Here is a 23,733-nt window from a genome sequence, read left to right on the forward strand (position 1 = left end):
GGTTGGGGGTGGTTTGAGGGTAGGGACAAAATAAATTGATTTTTTCAACAAAAAAATAATTGTAATTTGAAGTTGGAAAAGAGTTTTGGAAAATGCTTTCCTTAAGTTCAGAAGGGAAGTCATTTTCCTTAAATTTGAGGAAAATGAGTTGATTTGAAAAACATTTTCAAAACATTTAGCCCAACCAAACATGAGAAAATTGAAAAACATTTTCCGAAAAATGTTTTCCTTCATACCAAACACACCCTCAATGAAACACGGTTTTAATTTCACTTGCAGTCGCTAAACTTAGCCACAATGACAACAAAGTCACAAAACTAATTGTCACACATAATGTAACAGAAATATATCACTATAACACCACAGAACTACTTTTCTTCACATTAAAACCAGTAAAATCACAAAATATTACCAATTGTATCTGTAAAGTCACCTTGATGGGTACGTTTTGTTGTTATAGTGGGTAAATTTAGAGAATTTACTATTTTATAGTGGGTAAAGTTCAACTACTTCAATGTGACAAAATATGACTTTATTGTTATAGTGGATACAGTTGTGTGACCATACGTGAGAATATCTCTAGGACTTCACAGAGTGTGGACATAGATATCTTTTTTAATTACTTGAAAAGGATACAAAGTACCTCTAATGATGATAGATCTGCTCCACGGCTGAAAGTCATTTCTATGCGAAACCTTTTTGGGTCTTCCAAAGGCACCTAAAACAAATAAAGATAGGAAATGAATCCGGTAGACATTTCCCACATGAGTTTCTCATTTCCAACATAAGAAAACACAAATCTTGATTTGTACTTCACACATTTACTTCTAATAGCCAAAAAAATATTTCCGTCGAAACAAGTTGCCTTTTGAACACAGTTTGAATGGGAACACTGGAAGATGTAAAATCTGCTGGATTTATACTTGTATTAAGTTGCCTATTATAATCTATTCTTAGGTTTCAAAATAATGCATATTTATTTAGCTGCATTATCTTTTCCATTGATCCATACCCTATGTCCATTAAAATCAAGAATCATACCTGACTTTATACCAACGAAGAATGCAGAGGGTCTTATTATGCTGAATAGGTTTGGAAAGAACACCTTTTTATCTTATTGAATATAAATGAAAAGGTTGAAAGTTATTCTCAGTTCTTATACACCTCACATTCAAGATAACACTTGTTATTTGTGAAATAGCAAGAACAAGAGGAAGAGGCAATGATGCACCATCACTACCTTCTCAAAACACAAAGTAAAGCAGGTTTTTAACTTCAAATCAATTCTACGGATGCAAAAAAAAAGACAGGTACACACTTCAGTAACTAGTAATACCGTGGTTTTGTTTTTATTTGTGCCTCAGTTAAGGATCACTAGGTTGTACCAACCTCTGTGTTCTCAAACATCCTCAATACAATATGACTCATGTAGTCAAGCTCCTTGGTTCTGAACATGCGATCTAAAGCATTGTCACACACAAGGCCGGCCTCTCCATGAAGAGACTCATCCAAGTTGCAGTAACGAATAACATTCATCAAGGAATGTATATGTGACTCCTGGCCATCAAACAATTGTAAAACTAGAATGTTAGACAAGGGAAGATAAATAATACAAATTAAAATTAATGGTAAATCTAAAACAGACAAGACCAGAAAAAAAACAAAGATTGAAAAGCACTATAAGAATTAAACAATAATTTAATCATAGAAAATTAGCAGAATCGATATTTTAAGGAAGGAAATACAAAGCTATGGGAATATAGAGTTTGTAACATAACGTAAAGCCAGTTGAAGAAAGATAAGAAAAGGTTTTTGAGGCACTTCACGTAACATCATCACTTCATCCTGGTGCTGGCATCAAGTGTTTTCCCCAGACTTTAAAAGTCAGAATCAGGTGAGCGAGTCCACAAAAATGATTGAGTGTCCTGAATTTAATCCGCTCACTGTACCCGAGGTTGTGGATTATTTCCTCCCAAGATAAAACGGATAAACTATTAAAGAAGTAATGGTACCTCAAACTTCGATAACTTCGTCGAACTCAAATAGTAACAACGAGATCACACAAAACCTCTATTTCGTTAAAGAAAATGTATGAAAGAGAAGGAAAATTCGATGCAGAAAAATGAGAGAAAACCCCTCTATTTATAGCCAACAAAAAGGGTAGTATGAAAATGTGTTAATTGTGCCTTATCAGAGAGGTCACAATCCTTTGGAAAAGGGACAACCTTTTAGAAAGGTCAAAACCCTTTGGAAAAGGCACAACCTTTAAGAACGGTCACAACCCTTTAGAAAAGACACAACCTTTCGTAAAGGACAACTCTTCGAAAAAGTCACAATCCTTCATTTCTCATTCACACCTTTAAACATGTATTGCCACCGTTATTTATATTTATGGACTGTCAATTTCTACGTGTTATACTTTTTGTTTTTATGTTTAGCCAGTTATAGCTAGAAAATTAAGGATGTAGGGTTCAGGATTAAGAGGAATGGAAGAAAAGCACTGGCAGTTGCTGCACAATACAGTAGAAAATTAGAAATAATTACAACACTCAATTGGAGGTTTTCACTCACTGATGTAAAGTAAAGGCGTGTCCGCACATGTCTTTCTGGTGTCCTCACATTTGCATACCTGACAAAAGAAAATCAGAAAACATCACAAATAATATAGTAGAAGTATTAGCAGATTTTCCTTTATTTTTGGAGCAATGTCTAAATGTCCATAAGATGATATACGGATTCAGCAAACATCTTTATTTATTAATGATAAAGACCACATACTTTGGATCTAACCGGTACTTGGTCTCTTTGTCCTCATCATCATCCTGGTCTGTTGATTTTTCACTGGTGAAGCTACCTCTTTTTTTAAGGTTGTGATCACTCCTATTGTTAAGCTTGGGATGATATTCTGTATCTTCATTACCCGTCTCATTCACTGCTGAATCGTGGTCTTGACTACTCTTCAAGTCAGCAATGCTTAGAGCTTCTTCCCGAGTATTCCTCAGATCAATCAAAATTTTCCCCAACAATCGGCGAGCAATCTAAAATGTCAAAATCTTAGATGATGTATTCAAGTCTCTACGTAGCTTTCATTTACAATAAAGCAAAGGTCTACCAGATATATGATTTAAATGTAATTAAAGGGACTCCTGACCATACTCAGAGCTACTTTTATGTTAATTTTTAGCATAGTCAGATCAGCAAGCAAAAAAGTCATCTACATGAACTTGCCTGCATTCCTTGCCTCAATATTCAGTGGTAAACCTCAACACTCTTTAACTCATAAACCAGATGTTCTAGGTTGTAGCGTACACTATTATTTGACTAGAGGCATAGGGGCAGAGGATTCCATCTAGATATACACTAACAGAAGCAGAAGGTAACTCTGCAAGCTAAGAGACATATCAAAACTGTCTTTCAAAGTCCATCCACTTCTTTGTTCACTCTTAAGACTAAAAATTAATTTTGGGTCATCAGTGACAGTACATGTAGTAGGTAGACAAGAAGTAGGTATAAATTATTCAAACTCACAGAGGAAAAATGTGAAAAATGCAAATAGCTCTGAAGAACTTTACTTTTGATCCAATCTTCAGCTTCTGCTTTGGATTGATCCCATACTCATTGGGAATAACACCGTCTGCGAGGAGCTGAAATACAAAAGCAGAATAATATTTTATAGGAGTTAGACATGCTTACTCTTAAGTCAACACTGCAAAATCTTCATTGTACGACAACATAGACAATGTACACAGGAAACTAGTAGCCTAAAGATAAGCCACTAAAATCAACAGCACCATCACAGTTGTTTGTCACTACTGAGAAAAAATTTGGGGAGCTCAAAACAGTACACTTTTTTCTAACTTGTTTGTACCTTTGCAACTTCAAAGAGTTCATCCAAATCCTCTAGCTTTAGATGTGAGTTGTGCACACGATCATACCTGTGAAATAATTCAGAAAATAACTAAAACAGACACTATGTATATTATGGTCTTTCAGTGGAACTTAAATGAAGAAAATCCTTCATGTTTTTTGCATTAAGAAAGCGATAAGGCATGTCAGAGAGCTGACTTACTTGCAAGAGTCATAAACATCTGGAATTTGAGTGATATCATAACGACTGTAATTGAATAGTGTGTTAGGGAGAATATAAGCAATAAAGATACCACTTTAATAAAAAAAATCAATAGCACAGATTCAATGAAGGACAATCGCAAAGTATCTACAGGTCTGAGTAGCTATAGAATATTCAATTATAAAAGAAGTAAATCCAACTAGAAACAGCTTACTCTTTCCGTTCATTATATAAATCTCTCTCAAGTTTTCTCCAACGCACATACATGAGTAGAAATCCCTCACTGCCACAAGGTAAGCCTGCAGCAATACGATCAACATCTATATTTGTTTTACCAAGTGCTTTAGCTTGATCATACGGAGGAATCACATCATAGGAACTTGTCTCTGCGAGTTCTTCATCTTCATACTTAGCAAGCAGCTTCACTTGTTCTGTCACCATCTTAGTCAATTTCACCTGATTGCAAGACAGATTTGAGATGATGAAAATAGAAAGGCCCAAAGCAACCAAAAACAAAAAAAGAAAAGAATACACCAAAAAACCAAATCCAAAAGCTTGAAAATAAACTATGTCACAGAGAAGGAAAGGAAGTGGAGCGGGGGCATAAACAGGATAAAAATGCAACAATGAGAATGAAAAATATGCTGCAGATGCTTGAGGTTTATTTTGTCAAGAAGATTGATCCATCAGGACATTCAAATTAAGACTTACCAACTTGGGCATAAGTTCAGATGCATTAGGTGGGAGTCCACCTCCATCAACCATCCAAGGCTTTTCTGAAGATCCACTAGTCTTTGGTCCAGAAGTAATTATGTCATTCAACCTCGCCTGTAACAAGGGGAAAGCTTATCTTAACAATCACAAACTTGTAAGAATTCAAAGGTCCTAAAGATCCTCACATTGGGAGCAATATGCTGGAAGATTTACTACTATCTATGACTTGCATCATTAAACTATCGAGTAATTTCCAAAAGCTAAAAGGAGGCTCTGACATTCGATAAACCACTCTGTCAAAAGTACCTTAATTCTGGTATTAGACCATCAAATTCCGATGGTTCTCATATGCTTCAAATGCATCACAATAACACCATGATAGAGCAAATATTTGCAGCATGCACTTTGGGTTCCAATGTAATCTTCATATTCAATTTACATATAAGAAAACTTATTTTAGGTAGAACATAGGTGGTAAGGTCATGTCCACAAGCAGATTGAAGTCAAATATGATAACACTCTTTGACAACAACTTCATGTTTTAATACGAAAGGGGAAAATTCAGTAGCCAGCTTTCTTTGAATATGATCACAGTACGTAAAAAAATTTCAAAAAGGTTAAGCTTATGTGATCACTACTTTAAGCTTTCACTGGACCCTGTGGCTACTGCTAGATCATTTGAACTCTTCACTACTAAAATCCATATCAGAAAATGGACGTATCCTCGAACAAAAAAGAACTAAAGATAAAAAAACAACCACAAACTCAAATAAGAACTAGATATAGATCTTCAAATATAATAACAAACTTATAATTCAATGCAAGAAGAGAACAACCTTTGCTTCTTTTATCTCAACACTGGCATTGGCAAGTCCATCCAGCATAGATGAATCCTTGCTAACCAGTGATACCTTCAAGTGAAAAAGAAATATATACTTCATTTAATTTCAGTTGTGAATTCAATACAAGAAGCAGAGATTTGAACATGAATACAGACCAGGATAGGTGTCAATTGTCCTTCCAAGTCAAGTAGACCTTTGGCAAATGCAGCGGCGGACATCTACCAACAATTTGTGTACAACGCAAACTCAACAATTAGAAAAGAAAATAAATATAGTTTTTTGCAAACATAAGAGCTGAATAGTCTAGAGAACTCATATGAGATAATTTGACATGCCAAAGAGTTACATGGAAAAAGAATTGGAGAACAAAGAGAAAAACAGTCGACACTTCCAATATTCAATAATATATTAGGAAGAGAAAAGAAGAAAACCTGCACACGACCCTCATCTGAGCTGTATATCTTTAAGTCATGACGATATGTACTATGGAGACGAAGTAGGCCAGTACCTTCACCTATGGTTCAAATCAGAGTGAATATAGTATATGCAATAACCATTACCTCACCCCACACCCCAAATACAAGATATCTGACTGACCAAAACGCAGAAAAAAAAAGTTCAGTCAAAAATCATTAATCATCTGCATCTACAGAGATTGGACACAGCATTCTTTTACAAGGGGTTTAAGTAGGAAGTAGTTTATCTGGAAATTTCTAAATGTCAAGTCAGAAAACATTATCAAAAGGATGACATGATATGAATTTTGGAGTAAAAGTTTGGAAATGTGAGACGTCCAAGAATTCATGCCAAACCTGGATATATGTCATTACGGAAGTATCTTCCAAGCTCTTCAGCCTGCCAAGAAATTTCAAAAAACAAGAAGAAAGGTTAAAGTTGGGCAAGACAGAAGGAAACATTAAACTAAATATTACTGTGTAGTCGAACCTGCTTTCTTCCAGCATGAGTGAGAACACCTCCATATTTTAGAACCATAAGAGCTTCAGTAGGTCTTTCTTCTTCACCTTCACCATTAGATTTGGGCACTTTAACCCACTGTAGTGGCTTTAGCTGAACTTTTCTATAGATCCCAGAAAAATGTCCCCCCTGCAATCCAACATATATCTTAACAATTGGTAAGAACTGAGCACCTGATTGCATGTCAATTTTGAACAAGTTAGCCACATAATCTCCAGTTTCAGAAATCAGCAATGGAGAAAGTGAAACAAGAATACTGTAATACTAAAAAATATATTTGTCACCATTTTATACCATAGACCTCTCCTCATCTATCCACCCAAACATACCACAATTCACACGGACCCAAACTAGACCTACAAACTAGACTCCTTTCCATTCGCCCCTTGAAAGCACCAGTGACCCAATTCTAAATTCCTCTCCTCAAACTACAGGCAAGCAAACACTAGTCCCACTTGGATTTATTCCATTACCAGTGTTAGAATATAAATAGGAACAATAATAGTATATACAATTCTATTTAAAATAGGAATTGGAGCATGAATAGTATATAAAATCCTATTTGGAAAAGGATTATAATGAAGTATCCTGGTTGGAAAAAGAGCCTATTATAGTGTCTATAAATAGGGTTTCAATATAATTCAATAATATTTTTTCCAATATCTCTCATATGGTATAAGAGCTTCTACAATCTTGGTAGAAAATTTAAAAAAAAAACAGCTTCCGCTGCCGGTGGGTGGCTACGACCCATATATGTTGCCCGTCTGGCCATTGGTTATGTTAACAAATTAGGGCCAATGACATATGCATGAACCTCATATTGACATATTCAGGGGAAGAAAACTTAGTCAAAAAGGTCACCGTGCGTCAATTTCCGGTGACTTTCTAAGGTTGTTTTGTGTCAACCCGTATCCGCTAGTGTTTGTGTAACACCATGCCATCTTTCTGGTGACTACTTTCTCATATCTGCTTTGTGTAACACCGTGACATCATTCCGGTGACTACTTTCTTATATTTAATTTGTGTAACAATGTGTCATCTTTCCGGTGACTACTTTCTTATATTTGATTTATGTAGCATCGTGTCATCATTCTGGTGACTACTTTATTTTGTGCAGCACTGTGTCATCCTTCCGGTGACTACTTTATTTTATGTAGAACCGTGCCATCATTTCGGTGACTACTTTATTTCGTGTAGACTGTGCCATTTTCCGGTGACTACTTTTTTCATATTTTATTTGTGTGTAGCACTATGCCATTTTTCTGGTGACTACTTTTTCATGTTCAATATATGTAGCACCATGCCATATTTCCGGTGACTACTTTTTCATATTTGATTTGCACTACTTTCTTGTGTAGAATGGTGCCATCATCTCGGTGACTACTTTATTTTGTGTAGACCGTGCCATCTTTCCGGTGACTACTTTTTTCGTATTTAATTGTGTGTAGCACTATGCCATTTTTCTAGTGACTACTTTTTCATGTTTAATTTATGTAGCACCGTGCCATCTTTCTGGTGGCTACTTTTTCATATTTGATTTGCATAGCACCGTTCTTTTCGTTGACTACTTTCTTATTTGTGTTGGGTCGTGCCATCATTCCGACCCTACCCATATAATTTCATTTCTCATATTGTGACCACTTTCCGCCATCAAATCTAATACTCCGATGCATAAGCATGTTACAACCAGTTTTTCAATGACTTTCTTATTTAATATCAACTCATCTATTGGTTCCAAGACGATCCATATATTTTATACCAGATTTTCAACACTTTCCGACGACCACTGCATTGTGAAAAGTCTATATGGAGCAACCACGCAATTTTGTTGCTCAGGAGAGTTTGGTAGCCTTGTATGTCAATTACGTAAGCCGCTCTATGGTCTGAAACAGTCTTCTCAAGCTTGATTTGGGAAGTGCAACACTATAATTTAGGAATTTATCACTCTGTATTTTATCGACACTAAGCATCAAATCCAGTATTTCATGAGAGGACTAAGCACATTGAGATTGACTACCAATGTTGTGACCAATGTTGTGAAGTTGAGTGATCAACAAGCAAATATCTCACCAAGCCCCTATCGGTCCTTGTATTAACTACATTTGTATCAAGCTAGGTACATATGACTTGTATGCACTAGCTTGAGGGGGAGTGCTAGAATATGAATCGGAACAATAATAGTATATACAATCCTACTTAGAATAAGAATAGGAGTAGGAATAGTATATAGAATCTTATTTATAAAAGGATCCTAATGTAGTGTCTATAAATAGGGTCTCAATGTAATAATGTAGATACACAATTTAATAATATTCTTCTCCCATATTTCTCACAACCATTTTGTAATCTCCGACTCCAACAATGCCTTTTGAGTAAACTACAATGTAACACAAGAACTAAATCATTAACTCCCCACCCCCACCCCCACACAAATACACCCTTTCACGTCCCTAAATGGAGTGTTAGAACAAGTACGGAAGGGCCAGCATTTCTGTGAGAATGGATAAAATATTTACACACTTTTCGCTATGAGAATTGTAGAATTTTGTTTTTCCACAAGCCAGCTGGATAATCTTAACCACATGTCGTTACAAATAGCTTTTGATACATGTGTTGAAGCAATTGAATTTATATAGAAGAAAAGAAAACTCTTAGATCTTTGCACAACATTCCTATCCCCACTTCATTTAGGAGTTTATGGAAGTAAGTCCGCCATCTTCGTTTTATGAGAACCTTCTTCACCAATACTTAACCATCGTCGTCTTTAATGCACCTCACTTGGGTCTAGATCACATGTCCTCCTTTCTATGGTCTTGGAGAGCCTATACAATATTTTCCCCACCTATGTCATCTAGTTCTTCGTACAAGCATTAGAATAATGTCATTTTAGTCGTCGTGACCACTATCCTTGCTTCCTTATACCTCTCCCTATTCGTTGTCTTCTCCTCCTTGTATTTTGTCTCTATGAACTTTCCATAAGCTATTAGTTGTCATGTTTCTCTCCCCTGCCATTTTTCTTTTAATTACGACTTGATTTGTTTGAGTCGAGGATCTTTCAGAACATCACTAAAGCCTGTTTACACTCTATCCTCCTCATACCACACTTTGTGGGATTTCATGGGGTATGTTGTTGTTGAACTTCCTGTAAGCAATCTTCTTGGCTTCAATACTCTCTATTCCACCTCCTGTTTTGTCTATGCCCACCAAAATTTCTCTTCAATACCCCTAACATCTCCTTAGTTCCTTCCCTAATACACTTAATTGTCCTACTCCACATACTTTCAGCGTCCTCACTACTCTCTCATGCCCCCATAGCCATAAACTTCTCTCTCAACTCTTGGATTTTATCCTTAAGAAATCCCCCCATCCACCCCACTTAATTCTTGGTTGGCCATACAAAGCCCTCTTCGTCCTATTTCTTTTAATCTCTAGATCCACTACTGAGAGTTTGTGTTGGGTTTTAAGGTTCTCACTCAAAATAACTTCGCAGTCCTTGTCTAAACCTTTATTACTCTTCCTAAAGAGTAGGTAGTAGATTTGGGTCTACGTCTTGGCCACCATACTTCAAGAAGTGACCAAGTGCTCCTCCTCCTACTGAAAACATGAGTTAACTATCACCAAATCAAGGCTCTTGCAAAATCCAAACGTGCAACTCCCAAATTTCTATCCCCAAAACCGAAATTCCCATGCACATCATCGAAGCCCATAGAAGTTGTCCCGGTCTAGCCATTGGAATCTCCTCCTAAAAATATTATCTCAGTGAGAAGGATACATCGTATGACCTCGTCCAAATCCTCTAGAAGTGCTTTTTGACCTCCTCGTCCAAGCCCATTTGCAGTGCGTAAGCACTCATAACATTAAGAGTAAGCCCTCCAACAACTAGCTTGATGCTCATCATCCTGTCATTCACCCTCCCGACCTCTACCACTAGCTCCCAGAGTTCACTATCTACTGAATAAGCATAATTTCAATTATAAGAGGACAACTAAAAAATATTATTAATATTAACTTCCCATAGAAATGATTGGTGAAGAAAGAAGAAAATTCTTAAGAAAAGTGATTGAAAACAAAATCCAAAAGAAATAAATGGTCAAGTTTTGAAAGACTACGGAGTAACACATTCTAAATGTAAAATCAAATAGACAAGCAACATGCAATTTTAAAAAATAAAATTAGACTAAGTTTATTTAATATTGAAATCCACAAGGGAGGTACTTTGATCAGGGTAATCCTCAATACCATTCATTTACTAGAATTAAACTTTTTTTTTTTTTTGGNGGGGGCGCTAAGGTTTCACCTTTCAATGTCCCAAATTTAATAACTTCAATTATATTCACTCTTTGTTGAATGACATGTAACCCCAAAAGGACACAAAGGAATCAAAGTAACAAAAGTTACTTCAAAATAAATTATAATCTGGAATGACATAACCTAGATATCGAAGAAAGTAAAGAATTAAAAGTAAAATATATTAGATCTTATCCTCTAGCTTATTATGATATTCCTTTCATGTTTTTTAAGAAAAGAAAATGAAAATAATTTGCATTACAACATGTATTAACAATGACAGTATGACATGCTAAATGTATAGAGAAAGAAGATAGTGTCGACCTCCTCAAGAACTGCTTTAACTTGACGTAGCTTCTCAGCATGCTCAAAATCTTCTGCTTCACTATCACTTCCCCTACCAGGTCTATAAAAAAGAGTGAGCAACAAATTCAGATTGGCCTTTTCCAATTAGTAAATAACAACCATTTTTTCTTTGCAAATTACAGCATTTTATTCTATAAGAATGGAAGAGACTGAATAGAATCAGGACAAAAATAGAAAAAATTGGTCAGTAAAGGGTGTAATGCATCAGATAGCATATTCCAACATACATGGAAAGCAACTCTTTTTAGGGGCAACAGTTGAATTCCCCTTATTTATAGTGGTCCCAAGAGGCGTAATAACCTAAAAGTTGCCCAGTCTTGTTTAAGACAGGAAACCCCTTAGGCTTCTTCAGAAAAGGAACATCAAACGTTTACTTGGAAAACATGTTATACACGTATGATCCAAGTAAACGTTTAGTCTAAAACATTTTGTTGTTTTATTCTTTAGTCTTTCCTTTACTTTGGGCTTCTTGTGGGAACAGGGTTTCACACGATCAGGTCAAGAAAGGTGAAAAATGATAATTATAATTAGAACACTTCCTCTCTAGTTTTCAGAACAGTGAAAGCAACAATGACTATCATATATCATCAGTATGAGTCTAAGAGATAGACTGAACCCAACAACAACAACAAATTCAACAACTACCCAAAGTACGTTGTATTTTGAGAATGAGGACACAAACAAGATTGTTCCTTCTGTTTATCATTACACCCATAGTACAAAAACACACAATCCTGGAACAAACAGAAGCCTTACAAAAAAATATATTCTAATAACTGATTGAAAAGAATGAGAAACAATGATCAACAATAATTTGCAACACACAGATCACAGTAAAAGGTGTATAAAAATAATGCTAAATAGAGTGTATTAGTAATGCTTGATTAATTATGTTTGCATTAATTATATATAAAATATTTTGTGTGCATTGTTTTGTTTGGTATATTAACAGGGGCGTCTCAACGTACTTGGAGGCCTAAAGCGAAATTTCAATTAAAGGCCTAAAATCTTTTAGCTGAGGCAATTATTATATAAATTGTTAACATTATTCTATAAGTAATAAGTTGACAAACTGCTTATAAACCTTTTTTGTTATTGGTTTAAAAACTCATGAAATAAGTCAATCTAAACAAGCTTGTAATTCACTTTATCCAAAACATGATTTTTACTATTGATTCATATTTTTGATAGAGCTCTAACTTACATATAGTATAAAACGGGTCTAGAAAATTACATCGCTAGAGTTAGTGAAGAGAATGTAAGAAGACAAAACAACATTTTTCTTGATTTCTTCTATTTAATTGAGGTTAAGGAGAATAAAATAATATACTATTTTTTAAAGAAAAATACATTTGTTTTAGATAATTAATTTTTTCTATAAAAACAATTAACACATAATTTATCGTGGTCAAAATTAGAGGCCCCCTAAAATTGGGGGCCTAAGGCATATGCCTAATTTTTATAAGCATTGAGCCGGCACTGTATATTAATAAAAACATGCATTGCATAAAAATATGTATTTAATCAAATGTATCCTCCACAATTATTGGTGGAAAAGATGTAAAAGGGGTTTGAGAAGTAATTAGGTCTTTAATCATGCTAATGCATGTATTAAATCTCTTTGCATTACTAATACCTAGAAGTTCATGGTATTAATAATATATTCCTCAATACACAATAGAATGTATACTAATTAATGCAAGCATTAATTATATATAGCATGAAAAGGTACCAAGCAAGGTACTACTAATACACAAAGTTAATGCATGCATTATTTTTGCTAATACACTCTACCACGACCCCTAAAGAGTGTAAATAAAGTCCTTCAAAGTGAGGTAGGGCCAAAAGCAGATCACTCTGATAAGTTCAAGATTTTATCGGGTAAATATCATAGATGGGCACGTAACTATCACTTTTTTTTTTTTTTTACCAAAAATCACTTAACTATCCTTTCTAACACAAAAATCACTAAACTTTGAGCATACTAACACAAAAATCCCACAATAGGAAAATACTAACTTTTGGTGGATAACTCACTTTTGAAGAAAATAAATAACCCTTCATACTAGTTAATCCTTTTTCCCTACCAGTTTAACATGTTTGGTTTGAATCTTATATATATAAAAGAAAATTCTAGGCCAGTCTACGTGGCACCCTTAGAATTCAGGAATTTACTTTTATGTTTTTTTTTCGTACTTTGGGGTTTTTTACCCATATTGTATTTTTACCTTAAAACCCGTTGCTTCAACTCTTGCGTCCCTTCAAAGTCACAATCCTTCAATGTGAAAAAGTGTCTTCTTTTAATATATTTTATACTATATTATATATAAATATAGAATATGTACTGAATTGAGTGTTTTAGTGTTTTAAGAAGAAGAAGAAAAAGAATACACAACATAGAAAATTTGAAGTCTAAAAATATGAGGTAACCCTTTATTTATAGCCAATAAAGGTAATATGAACATGTGCTTATTGTGCCTTATCAGAAAAGATACAATCCTTCAGAAAAGTCACAACTCATCCAAAAATTTACAACGCTTTAAAAAAGTCATACCTCTTGGGAAAAATCACAACCATTTGGAATAGTCACAACCCTTTGAAAAGATCACAACTCATGGAGAAATCACAACTTTTTGGAAAGTCAAAACTTTTTGAAAAAGTCCCAACCTTTAATGTGAAAAATTATAGGCTTTTGATATATTTTACAATATAATAAATGTAAGATAATATAAAATATAAAAAGATACACTAAATTGGATGTTTTAAGTTGGAGGTATTATAGTAATTAACATTCAAGTTAGGGGAGTTCATCCTTTTAAGGTAGTATAATATAATAATAATAATATATATAAATATATATAAATAGGTAGATAGATAGATAGATAGATGTTATCACATATTTTTCACATATTGATTTTTAATCTTTCACATTCTTTATTCAAAAAAGTTTAAATGTTTCAATTACTTCTTTTCTATTCTTTGTTAATGGTTAATATTGGAACTAGTTGGAGAATCTCAACTATTATAACTACTGCTACTTGTTATATTTATTTCAAAATGCATACTACTCTATATTTCTTGCAGTAACATATGATACGTTTAGTACTGTGGAGAATCTAAATACGTTTAACATATAAAATTTACTAGCATCTTATAAACCACTTTTTCATATAATTCTTAAGAATTGTATTTATCTAACTATTTAAATTTATTTTTTATTTGATATTTTCTATACTAGATCAAAATTTTGATCATCACCTTAATAATGTTTGTCACTATTATTATAAATTTAAATGAACATCATACATTCCATGTCCAATTAAATATCAACAAAAAGAAAAGGCATATATGAATAGTATTCTTCTTCTTTGACTTGTCTCTTTACCTGGAGTGGACAAATGCAACATTGTTGTTTGATTTAATTGCAAGGTTTAATGAGATTATTTTTCTACTGTTTTATATATGAAACAAAACAAAAAGTTACTTATTTTGTATGATAGAAGTCAATTTTAAGGTAAATAATTTAATTAGGAAGGTATTTTCTAGTGTTCGGTAGCAAATATTTTCATCTGGATGGAAGTTATTTTGTTTACCATTATTTTTTCAAACCAAACATGTTTAAGTGATAGGGAAAAGGGAAGAATATGAAGGGTTATTTACTTTCTACATATGGGTTTTGGGTCGGGTCGAAGCTTTTTAATTGAATTTTTATTTATTAGCTTTTTAAAGAAGAGCAAAAAATGGGTTATCCACCAGAAAGTTAGTATTTCCCGGTTGTGTGATTTTTGTGTTAGTATACTCAAAGTTTAGAGAGTTTTTTGTTAGAAATAATAGTTAAGTGACTTTTATGAAAAAAAGTGATAGTTATGTGACCCTCTATGAAATTTACATAGATTTTATCCATGAAACTTTTGAGATAATATGATATAAAAAATTTCATGAGTCAAGATTTTACGAGCAAACATAATCAATTTAACTTTGAGCCTCTCCATCCTCCTTTAACCATGAAATGTGTGCACTAGTGTACTAGGGCCCAGTGGCGAATTTACAGCAAAAAAATAGGGCATCTGCACCCGTGGTCTCTTCGTAAAATTAGATATTTTATATGTATATTTTTTAAGATTTTGTATAATATTACATTCTTGTACCCATACTACAAGAAGTCTAAATAGTCCACATGGTTAAATGTTGAGCTTTTCACCTTGAGGATTAATGATCAATTCTCACTTCAATACATTTTACTTGATGCACTCATGTTCGAAAAATCCTAGATTCGCCTCTGCTAGGGTCTTTGTTACATCACTAACATATGAATGTCCTTTTTTTTTTCTTGCCCCTTCCTAGGAGCTCCCACCTTTTTGCTTGCTTGGTGACTCAAACTCACAATCTTAGGATTGAAAGTGAGGGTATGAATGTCCTTTTGTTCGAATGATATACCTGTTTTTTTGAACTCTAGCTGTCATCTCCAATAAATTAAAGCCTAGATGATAATCAGTATAAACATTGTTTAATAGTCAGTCCTCTTTAATTGATCTCAGAACCAATGTTGTACATCTTTAAAAGCCAAAATCTGTCAAGTTGATACAACAACATATGTAGTGTAATCTCACAAGTGAGGTCCAGATAAAAAGTACTATTATTTATCAGGTTAATAGTCTTCATAATTACTCTTATAGCTATAGGTGAAACGTGCTGATGTTATCCAGGTTTGAGGATGAAGATCAAAAGCAGAAGGCAATAGCAAAATATGAGTTTAAGAAATTAATGAGATAGAGCTTCTATTAAGAATGACAATAAGTTTTACTTACCTAGTACGTGGTACTAGAGCTCTGGTGGCATCCAAAAGATCTTGCAATTGCACGGCACTCTTAAGCTTTGTCTGCAGCAGGTTGTGGAGAGTAAATAACAATACTGTACTCTAAAACATCGGGAATATAGTTAAAAAGCAGATTGGACAACGAAAATCAAAGAAGCACCTCAGATCTTGGTTTTCCCCCATTATATTTTAACATCAAATTTAAGAGCTTTTCCTCAGTGACCTTGAACTTCACTTTCTGTTTTGGAGTTCTATCACCACTGCACAAATTGAGAATGATTAAAGAGGAAACTAAAAGTTTTTTGGCAACAAAGGAAATGAAGAAAACAGGTATGTCTTACTGCCGAATAATCGCAATTACACATCGAAGCTCCTCTGATTGTCCAAATGTGCCAATAAGCCCACTTCCTTGACGTGTTAGTCCCTCAGAAGGCTGAACAGGTTCATTAACCTTCCATGGTAAAGTTGGTGGTATCCTGGATGAAAGATGTGGAGCTTTTGCATCTAGAAACATCTTCCTCAACACACACGCCGCATCATCATAGTACCTGTTCTCAGACATCATAGCAATAACTCCCTTTTAGAACCGAAACAATAATGTGGGTACAGATGATGACACTATAGTGCTACCACTTCTGCTGTACTCCATGACAGTAATGATAATGTTAATAATGAAAACACGACCAACAATAATCAAAATATCAAGAAAAATATTTTAACTTAGAACTCATGATACAGGTATGAATGAAATCTTCAACTATAAAATCTAGCTCTTACCATTGGGAGTACCACTCTGAGAAAGGGATGTGCAGTCAAAACATATATGGGGCAGAACACAAGGTCTTAAACCAATCAAGCACATAAATCTTTAAATCCTTGTGTCAGGATAAAAACTACAAGTGAACATATTGATGTTGACATATTCTCTTAACACATAGGTTAGGTTTCAACATTTTCTTTTTTTATCTTTTTACCTGTTTTTGGGTGTCATTTATCCTACTTAGTACTGGTCATTATTGTACTCCATTTGGTAGGAGCCCGTATGAATTTCATTATGTGAAAGTAGATAAAGCGTCATTCGCGAGGATTATGATATCTCTTGAAGGGAATTTTAAATCAGCTACATTACAGATGTACAGAATTAAGTTCTCCGATGGTTAATATATCTTGAGATCTCAGATTCAAGAGGAAGTAGACGATTACTTTCACCTTTATTTCAGTAATCTTATCCCCAGTAAAGGCATATTTTATATACCCCATCCAGTCATCGATTTCTCCCTTCCATTTAAGGAAGAGATTCCATTTTACTTTCTCCATTTTCTTTTTCTGCCAATTAGGGCATAAGATACATGTTCCATTTTGTATTAAGAAGCTGAAAGGAGTAATGCTGAAAAGCGAAACAGTAAATAGACTGGACAGGAAGTTTCCTCATTTACTTTCTTGTTGGTGAAGAATATGAAGCATCGTAAACATTACTTGTAAGAGTTCTTCACAAAGCTCCAGCCATTCACATCACAAACATAAGAACGCCCCTCACAACGCAACAGATCAAAGCCACAAACCTAAACAAAAGGAAGAGAAATTGTCATCCTTTTCTTTTCCATCAATGTAGTCTACAACACCATCAAACGAAAACTGCCAGCATAGTATGCCTCAGTTTAGAGGTCCGGGAAACAATTCAACAAATATTCATGTATTTCTAAATAATATAAACAGCAAAGTAAGAAATCAGTCAAGTAACTGTATTATAGCTGGGGGGACTAGTATCATCTATCGTCAGCAGTTGGATGATCCTTCACATGCCACAAATTAAGGCTCCGCCAATGGTTAGAGAGAACTCGAGCAAAGTTTTACCCCATTTTGAGATAGAATATACACCCACAGTATAAGCATGAAGACCAGATGAGAAGTATCTAACTTCATATTTCCAGATGTTGTGGAAAAATATTGGAAGACTTAAGTGACTTACAGCTTGCCTGAAAGCTATGCAAACTTCTCTTGCCATTTGCTTCTCTGAAGGGGTTAATAGAACAGGATACCTGACCTGCAAAATGAAGCAACTTTGAACGTGTAGCCAAATATAAGCACATATCTGCTGCTAGAGGAAAAGATCAGTACTTTGACAAATTTACTTATATACAGAAGACATTTAAGTGGGACATGATATGTTTCTCCATGAACCTTGTATATGGGGAAATTTCCCACATCAATAAGTTATTACTTTGTCAAAACTACTTCTGTCTCCTGAGCCAAATGCACACAGTAAATAAAAAGATGATATCACCGTTATTTTCCTTTTCTTCTCTGACTGTGTGCCTCAGGATATTGAAAAAAAAAAAAAGGAACGGACAAAACGCGGACTTCAAAAGTTGCCGATGATATGTTGAAGAAATTACTAACTTCTTTTCCATCAGGATTTCTCATCACAACTCCATCAACAACCGGAGATTTCCTTGCCTCTGCATGTGCATATTCTGGGCCAACAGTATACACCTACGAAAATTTAATAAAAAAAAAGATCAAGGATATGCGCACATCACGAGCAAAGTTGTGAAAAAGGATTTCCATTAAGTTTTCTCTAATGAAGATCCCTTATGAGTCCAAGAGGTAAACACATGGGAGCTAAGATGTAGATGGAAAAAGTTGCTAGCTCTTACTATAAATAAATGAGATCAGTATATGAGGTATGGTTTTCTGTCATTTTACCTTTCCTTTTTGGGGACTGTGAGGGTTGGGAAGAAGCTATAGGAAAGAACATATCGAAGGAAACATGGAAATTTTAAAAAGTCACCATCTCATGATGGGTACTCCCGGAGACAATTATTGGACTTGCATTTAGCTCTATGAGACCAGTAACATGGAAATATTGAGAAGTTACTATCTCCACTATAGACATTCCCGGAGTCCAAAAAACTTGTGTTCCTTGCTCCATCGATCTCTTCAGAATATGTAACCAAAAGTACCACCCAAGTTCTTAAAAATTAGCCTTGTCACTACTCTATCTCCTACTTTAGCTCATTATCCCTTCTTTTAATTTTTCCTTGAGACTTCTTTATAGCCTATTTCCCTCTAAAATATTTTACCATCTTTAATGTTTGTTTCCTTCTCAATTTTTTTTTTTTCACAATTTAGAATTAATGAAAAGCTAACAGTGTTTATTAAACATGTATAGAGGGATCAAGTGTGCCACAATTTCAAGTATTGATAAAGTATGGTTAATTATATCATCCCATGTCATGTATTACATCAATGTTTAATCTAATTAAAATTTCTCCTCACAGCATCTACTATCCAACAAAAAGAATTCAAAAAATTATGGGCCCACTAACATCTTTATGCCAGACATAATAATACCTGAGATATGCTACCCACCATAAAAAGAAAATCAAGTTTAATTGCCAATGACAGTTAAGCTCATTCACTCTAAGATACCAAAAAATAAACTAAGGAACCTTAACATCTGTTCCTCCTGTAGGCATGAATTCTTCGTATATGTATGATCCTTCACGTCTCACTCTTCTAACATCTGGATGGAACTCACTTGAGCGGTTACCAACCTGAAGAAAAAGAAAGAAGTTTAAGAACATCAAACCGAATTGCATGTACAACATACTATCAAATCTATCGTCAAGTATAAATCCGACAAATTGACACAAACTATGGTGGAGGATATGGATGATTTAATAAGAGAACTTCAATTGTTAAAAGTTGCAATGTTTTTAAAAGATATGAATCCTGCTATTACAGATAAGCAACTGACAAGGAGACGCTCGCTTCAGGATTACAATTTTTCTCTCTCATAATTTTCAGTACAAAAGAAATGTCACAAGTAGACACCTAGAAGCCTATGAAGCCAAAGGAGAAGCAGGAAACTGAAATAAGTCTTGACACTATCCCAATGAAAGAAATGAAAAATCCATCTCTCTAAGTATCTTCAGTGATGTTGAAAGAAAAATTTAAGTTGCGGAACATATCAAATCCTTCTCCGGAATGATTACCCTGGAAATGTATAAAGAAATTGAGGTTATAACTGCAAAGCAGACAAATGCACCTCTTTTCGAGAAAAATGTCTAAATCTCTCTTGAAATTTTTAGAATAAAATTACTTGCATCCAAGCCACAGCTAAAGACAACTAACTGAATCAGGACAGATCATCCTCAATCACCCATTAGGATTTAGGGGTTTCTATACAGGAGAGTGGTTGATTAAATAATACAAGAACATATGCAGAATAGTCATAACAGAGGAGCTGCAGTGTCTGACTCAAAAGGAAGTTTGCCAAAGCAATTTCAAATTTTTGTGCAAAAAACAATGTCATTTTTAAATTTTTACCTTTCGGAACAATTCCTTCATTCCGCTGCCTGCTGAACTAGGGTAATATATCATTATTCTGTGATCATCACCTACTCAAACAATGTGAGACTGCATAAGACACGGTAAATGGTACTTGCATAACATCAGAAATGCGGCAGATGCGAAAGCAAATTCTAACAGTAAGAGAAACCTGCACTCTGATAGCAGTCATAAGATATAAGTAATAGACTTGAGGTCTAAGCTCAAATCAAATTAAACTTTTTCAAACTCCATTTAGCAGTTACAACATAATATAATATGGTACAGTTTTGGTTTCTCATCAAAGCGGAACTTAACTAAGAGGCATCAATGTATATCCCACTGTTTGAGTTAATTATTTATTTCTCAAAATTTTCAAGGAACACAAAAATATGAGTTTTTCCTTTTGATGTATACCAGTCTATTTATTTGCAGTTCTAATGCAAATGATATATTAAGCTAAACAAACAGCTTACAAAATCCTCGCAAGGCAGGAAAACTGACCGTCAACAGGCTTTTCCACAAAAGGTTTCCAAAAGCGATTCCCATGAACTTGGACAAAGTCATCTTCTTCCTCAAAATAATCCAGTTGTTGATAAGGCACTTCTCTATTAACGCAAGCATATCTGGGAACCGGGATCCCAAACATCTCTAGATGCTGAAATCCCACAAATCAAAGCAAAAAATGAAAAAAGTGTCTAAATTATGTGCTGGTTTTATGGAGATGCAAAAAGCAAGAAGTCACTGCTTTTATACAAGGTAAGTTGGGAGGGGGGTTGTCAACAGGATAATGGGGGAACATGAACATAAACATAAAAAAGGTTGAGGTAGCAACCTCATATACTTTTCTGCGATCATGAAGAAGGTGTTGGGGCTCCAATTCATTGACAAGGAAAGGCCTAAGAGAGAGGAGCAGATAGATAGTTGAGAGAGTAGTTTAAATTTGACAAGGAAAGGAAGAAGGAGAAAATAGTTACATACTTTCTCAATGCAGCATATTGTTCAACCTTGTCCAAAGGATATCCAGTGGAATGGAAGGCAATCAAGCAATCACAACAGGGCCAGCTGCAAATACAAAGAAGTAGTAATTAAATAGCTAGGAATTGAGAATATTGTAGAATGAATAATTAAAGTACCTCTGAATTGGATCGTTGAGAATAACTTTGTCCCCAAAATGCACTACCTACATGTACATGTAATCAATCGATATACAATAGAAATGAAAAAAAAAGGGAAATGTAAATTACCTGAAATTCGCCAAATGAGTTTAATCTATCAAGAATCTGTCCCATGGGAGCAGAAAATACCTGCGAAATGAGTGTTAATGGTGGTGTGCATGGTGATTGGTGAGAAATTGAAACAAAAACAAATGAAAGAAGAGAACCTCCGGGCCGCTTTTCACCTTCTTTTCCATTACACAAACCCCTATCTTTATCTTCTTCCCATCATTCAATTCCATATCAAACAAACAATGTGAATTCACTAATAATGTCACTAATGGATTATATGATATGAGTATTATTATAATAAATAAAGAGTTGTTAGAGATTCAACAATCCCGCAACTTACATACGTACATACATACAAACAATACAAGGAAGAAGCTACTACAACACTAACAAACACCCATATTGACACGCGTACCTTTCAACAAATATATCATACTCCTTCTTTCCACCTACTACTTTTTCTTTTTCATTTAAACATTATTTAATTTATATATATATATATATATATATATATATATATATATATATATATAATATGATTAATAAGGAAATATTACATAAATTGGCCATAAAATTCAAAACAATTACACGTTCATACCTCAATCCTAAAGTAATTCAAGAAATACCCTAATCATATATATATATATATTTATTTATATATTGTATTGATATCATTAATGTTTCTTGTTTAGAAATTACTCATTAATCAATTATTTAGTGGGGTATTTGCTTAGTTTCCCCGAAAAAATAAGGACTTTCAAATCGTGAAGAAAATTCTTAATTTTTCTTTATTTGGTATATACATCATATATTATATATATAATCATATATTATTAAAGGTAAAAACCTCGAAAGTATAAAATTAGATTATCATTTATCTCTATACTAAATAAATAGTTAATCAAATACTAATATTTTAATTACATTATGACAGAATTTGAAGTTCAATAACTGCACTTGAATTCTTTAGTTAGGGCAGCATTGAATATAAAAGGTCAAATACATTGCATTACTTTCTCATACTTGACAATAATATAAATGAATGAGGTAAATAAAAACATATTGACCTGAAATTTTATGTATCAACCAAGCAATACATTATTTATATTCTTAAAAAATTATATAATGCCATAAAAATTTAGTGCATTAACCAAATATTTCTTCTTCTCTCAGAATATTAAGTAAACAAGAAATCAAATTATCATATACTCCTTCCGTCCAACAATAGTTGTTTAGTATATTAAAAATAGTTGTCCAACAATATTTGTCCAATTTAGAAAATCAAGAGATAATTTACCTTTTGTGTCTATTTTATCCTTACTATTAAATATTATTTATCATCTAACACATTTTTTCAAGGCACTAAATTTAATAAAGTCAAAGAATAATATAGTAATATTACCTAAGAGATGAGTCAAGTCAATAGTAGACAACTATTATTAAACAGAGGGAGTAATAATTAAATAACATTTATCAGGAATACTATTTGGTCTCTCCCATTTTTTCTTTACTTTTATAAATATATTAACTCAAGTAATTTGAGGCATTGTCAAAATGAAGAGATCTGATCACGAAGATAAATTGATGGATTAAAATTTTAGCTGTGTTTGTACTTTATATAAGTTCTTGATTGTTCGTAATTATTTTTTTTTATAGTTTTCTCTATTTTTTTTTTCTCATTTATCGACTTTAAATTAAATTATCTAGTTTATAACTTTTTTATGTTTTCTATTTTTGTTGTAATGAAGCTTATTTATTCACCACAATTCGAATGTACTCTTTGCTTTTTTTTTTTTACTTTTCATAGTTTGATATCTTTATTTTTAATTTATATTTGTATGGCTATGTGCTGGTGGTAAATTTTCAATGGACTTTCATACTTGGCAAGAACAAAATTTTATATATTGTTGACTGGATATTGTCTTGATTTGTAAATTGAGCATTTTAATTAAATTTAATTTGCTATTTTAATTTCTATGATTTATTGAATTCTTGAATATATTTTGCTTCTTTTAAAATAGATGAATTATTATTTTAATTTTATAGTTTATTAATGAATTTTGAAGGAACCGTAAATAATGTTCATTCTTGTATGAACACATA

At 33.6% G+C, this 23,733-nt stretch overlaps 2 protein-coding genes across 4 annotated transcripts in view; both read right to left on the minus strand.

The window, feature by feature from the left end:
- Nucleotides 1-21,879, minus strand: part of LOC125860573 (inositol hexakisphosphate and diphosphoinositol-pentakisphosphate kinase VIP1-like) — a 470,733-nt gene extending 448,854 nt beyond the window's left edge. The window contains exons 1-29 of one of the 3 annotated variants that reach the window (XM_049540558.1): nt 21,786-21,879; nt 21,649-21,708; nt 21,538-21,584; nt 21,383-21,466; nt 21,237-21,300; nt 20,906-21,059; nt 20,402-20,472; nt 19,522-19,626; nt 18,470-18,562; nt 18,039-18,113; nt 17,546-17,631; nt 16,411-16,617; nt 16,230-16,329; nt 16,062-16,132; nt 11,212-11,293; nt 6,571-6,729; nt 6,438-6,480; nt 6,057-6,139; nt 5,781-5,843; nt 5,620-5,694; nt 4,781-4,897; nt 4,284-4,525; nt 4,070-4,114; nt 3,869-3,935; nt 3,573-3,644; nt 2,779-3,038; nt 2,572-2,629; nt 1,390-1,557; nt 644-718 (exon numbers count right to left, since the gene is read on the minus strand). In XM_049540558.1, the coding sequence (XP_049396515.1) occupies nt 644-718; nt 1,390-1,557; nt 2,572-2,629; nt 2,779-3,038; nt 3,573-3,644; nt 3,869-3,935; nt 4,070-4,114; nt 4,284-4,525; nt 4,781-4,897; nt 5,620-5,694; nt 5,781-5,843; nt 6,057-6,139; nt 6,438-6,480; nt 6,571-6,729; nt 11,212-11,293; nt 16,062-16,132; nt 16,230-16,329; nt 16,411-16,617; nt 17,546-17,631; nt 18,039-18,113; nt 18,470-18,562; nt 19,522-19,626; nt 20,402-20,472; nt 20,906-21,059; nt 21,237-21,300; nt 21,383-21,466; nt 21,538-21,584; nt 21,649-21,708; nt 21,786-21,860 (2,901 nt within the window). In that variant the 5' untranslated portion in view covers nt 21,861-21,879. The remainder of the gene's footprint in view (nt 1-643; nt 719-1,389; nt 1,558-2,571; nt 2,630-2,778; nt 3,039-3,572; nt 3,645-3,868; nt 3,936-4,069; nt 4,115-4,283; nt 4,526-4,780; nt 4,898-5,619; nt 5,695-5,780; nt 5,844-6,056; nt 6,140-6,437; nt 6,481-6,570; nt 6,730-11,211; nt 11,294-16,061; nt 16,133-16,229; nt 16,330-16,410; nt 16,618-17,545; nt 17,632-18,038; nt 18,114-18,469; nt 18,563-19,521; nt 19,627-20,401; nt 20,473-20,905; nt 21,060-21,236; nt 21,301-21,382; nt 21,467-21,537; nt 21,585-21,648; nt 21,709-21,785) is intronic. The other 2 variants (XM_049540560.1, XM_049540559.1) reach the window with 2 other exon arrangements.
- Nucleotides 1-23,733, minus strand: part of LOC125860598 (uncharacterized) — a 1,020,336-nt gene that overhangs the window by 233,820 nt on the left and 762,783 nt on the right. The window lies entirely within an intron of this gene.

This window comes from Solanum stenotomum, chromosome 3 (genome assembly GCF_019186545.1).
Source record: "Solanum stenotomum isolate F172 chromosome 3, ASM1918654v1, whole genome shotgun sequence".
Classification (NCBI taxonomy): domain Eukaryota; kingdom Viridiplantae; phylum Streptophyta; class Magnoliopsida; order Solanales; family Solanaceae; genus Solanum; species Solanum stenotomum.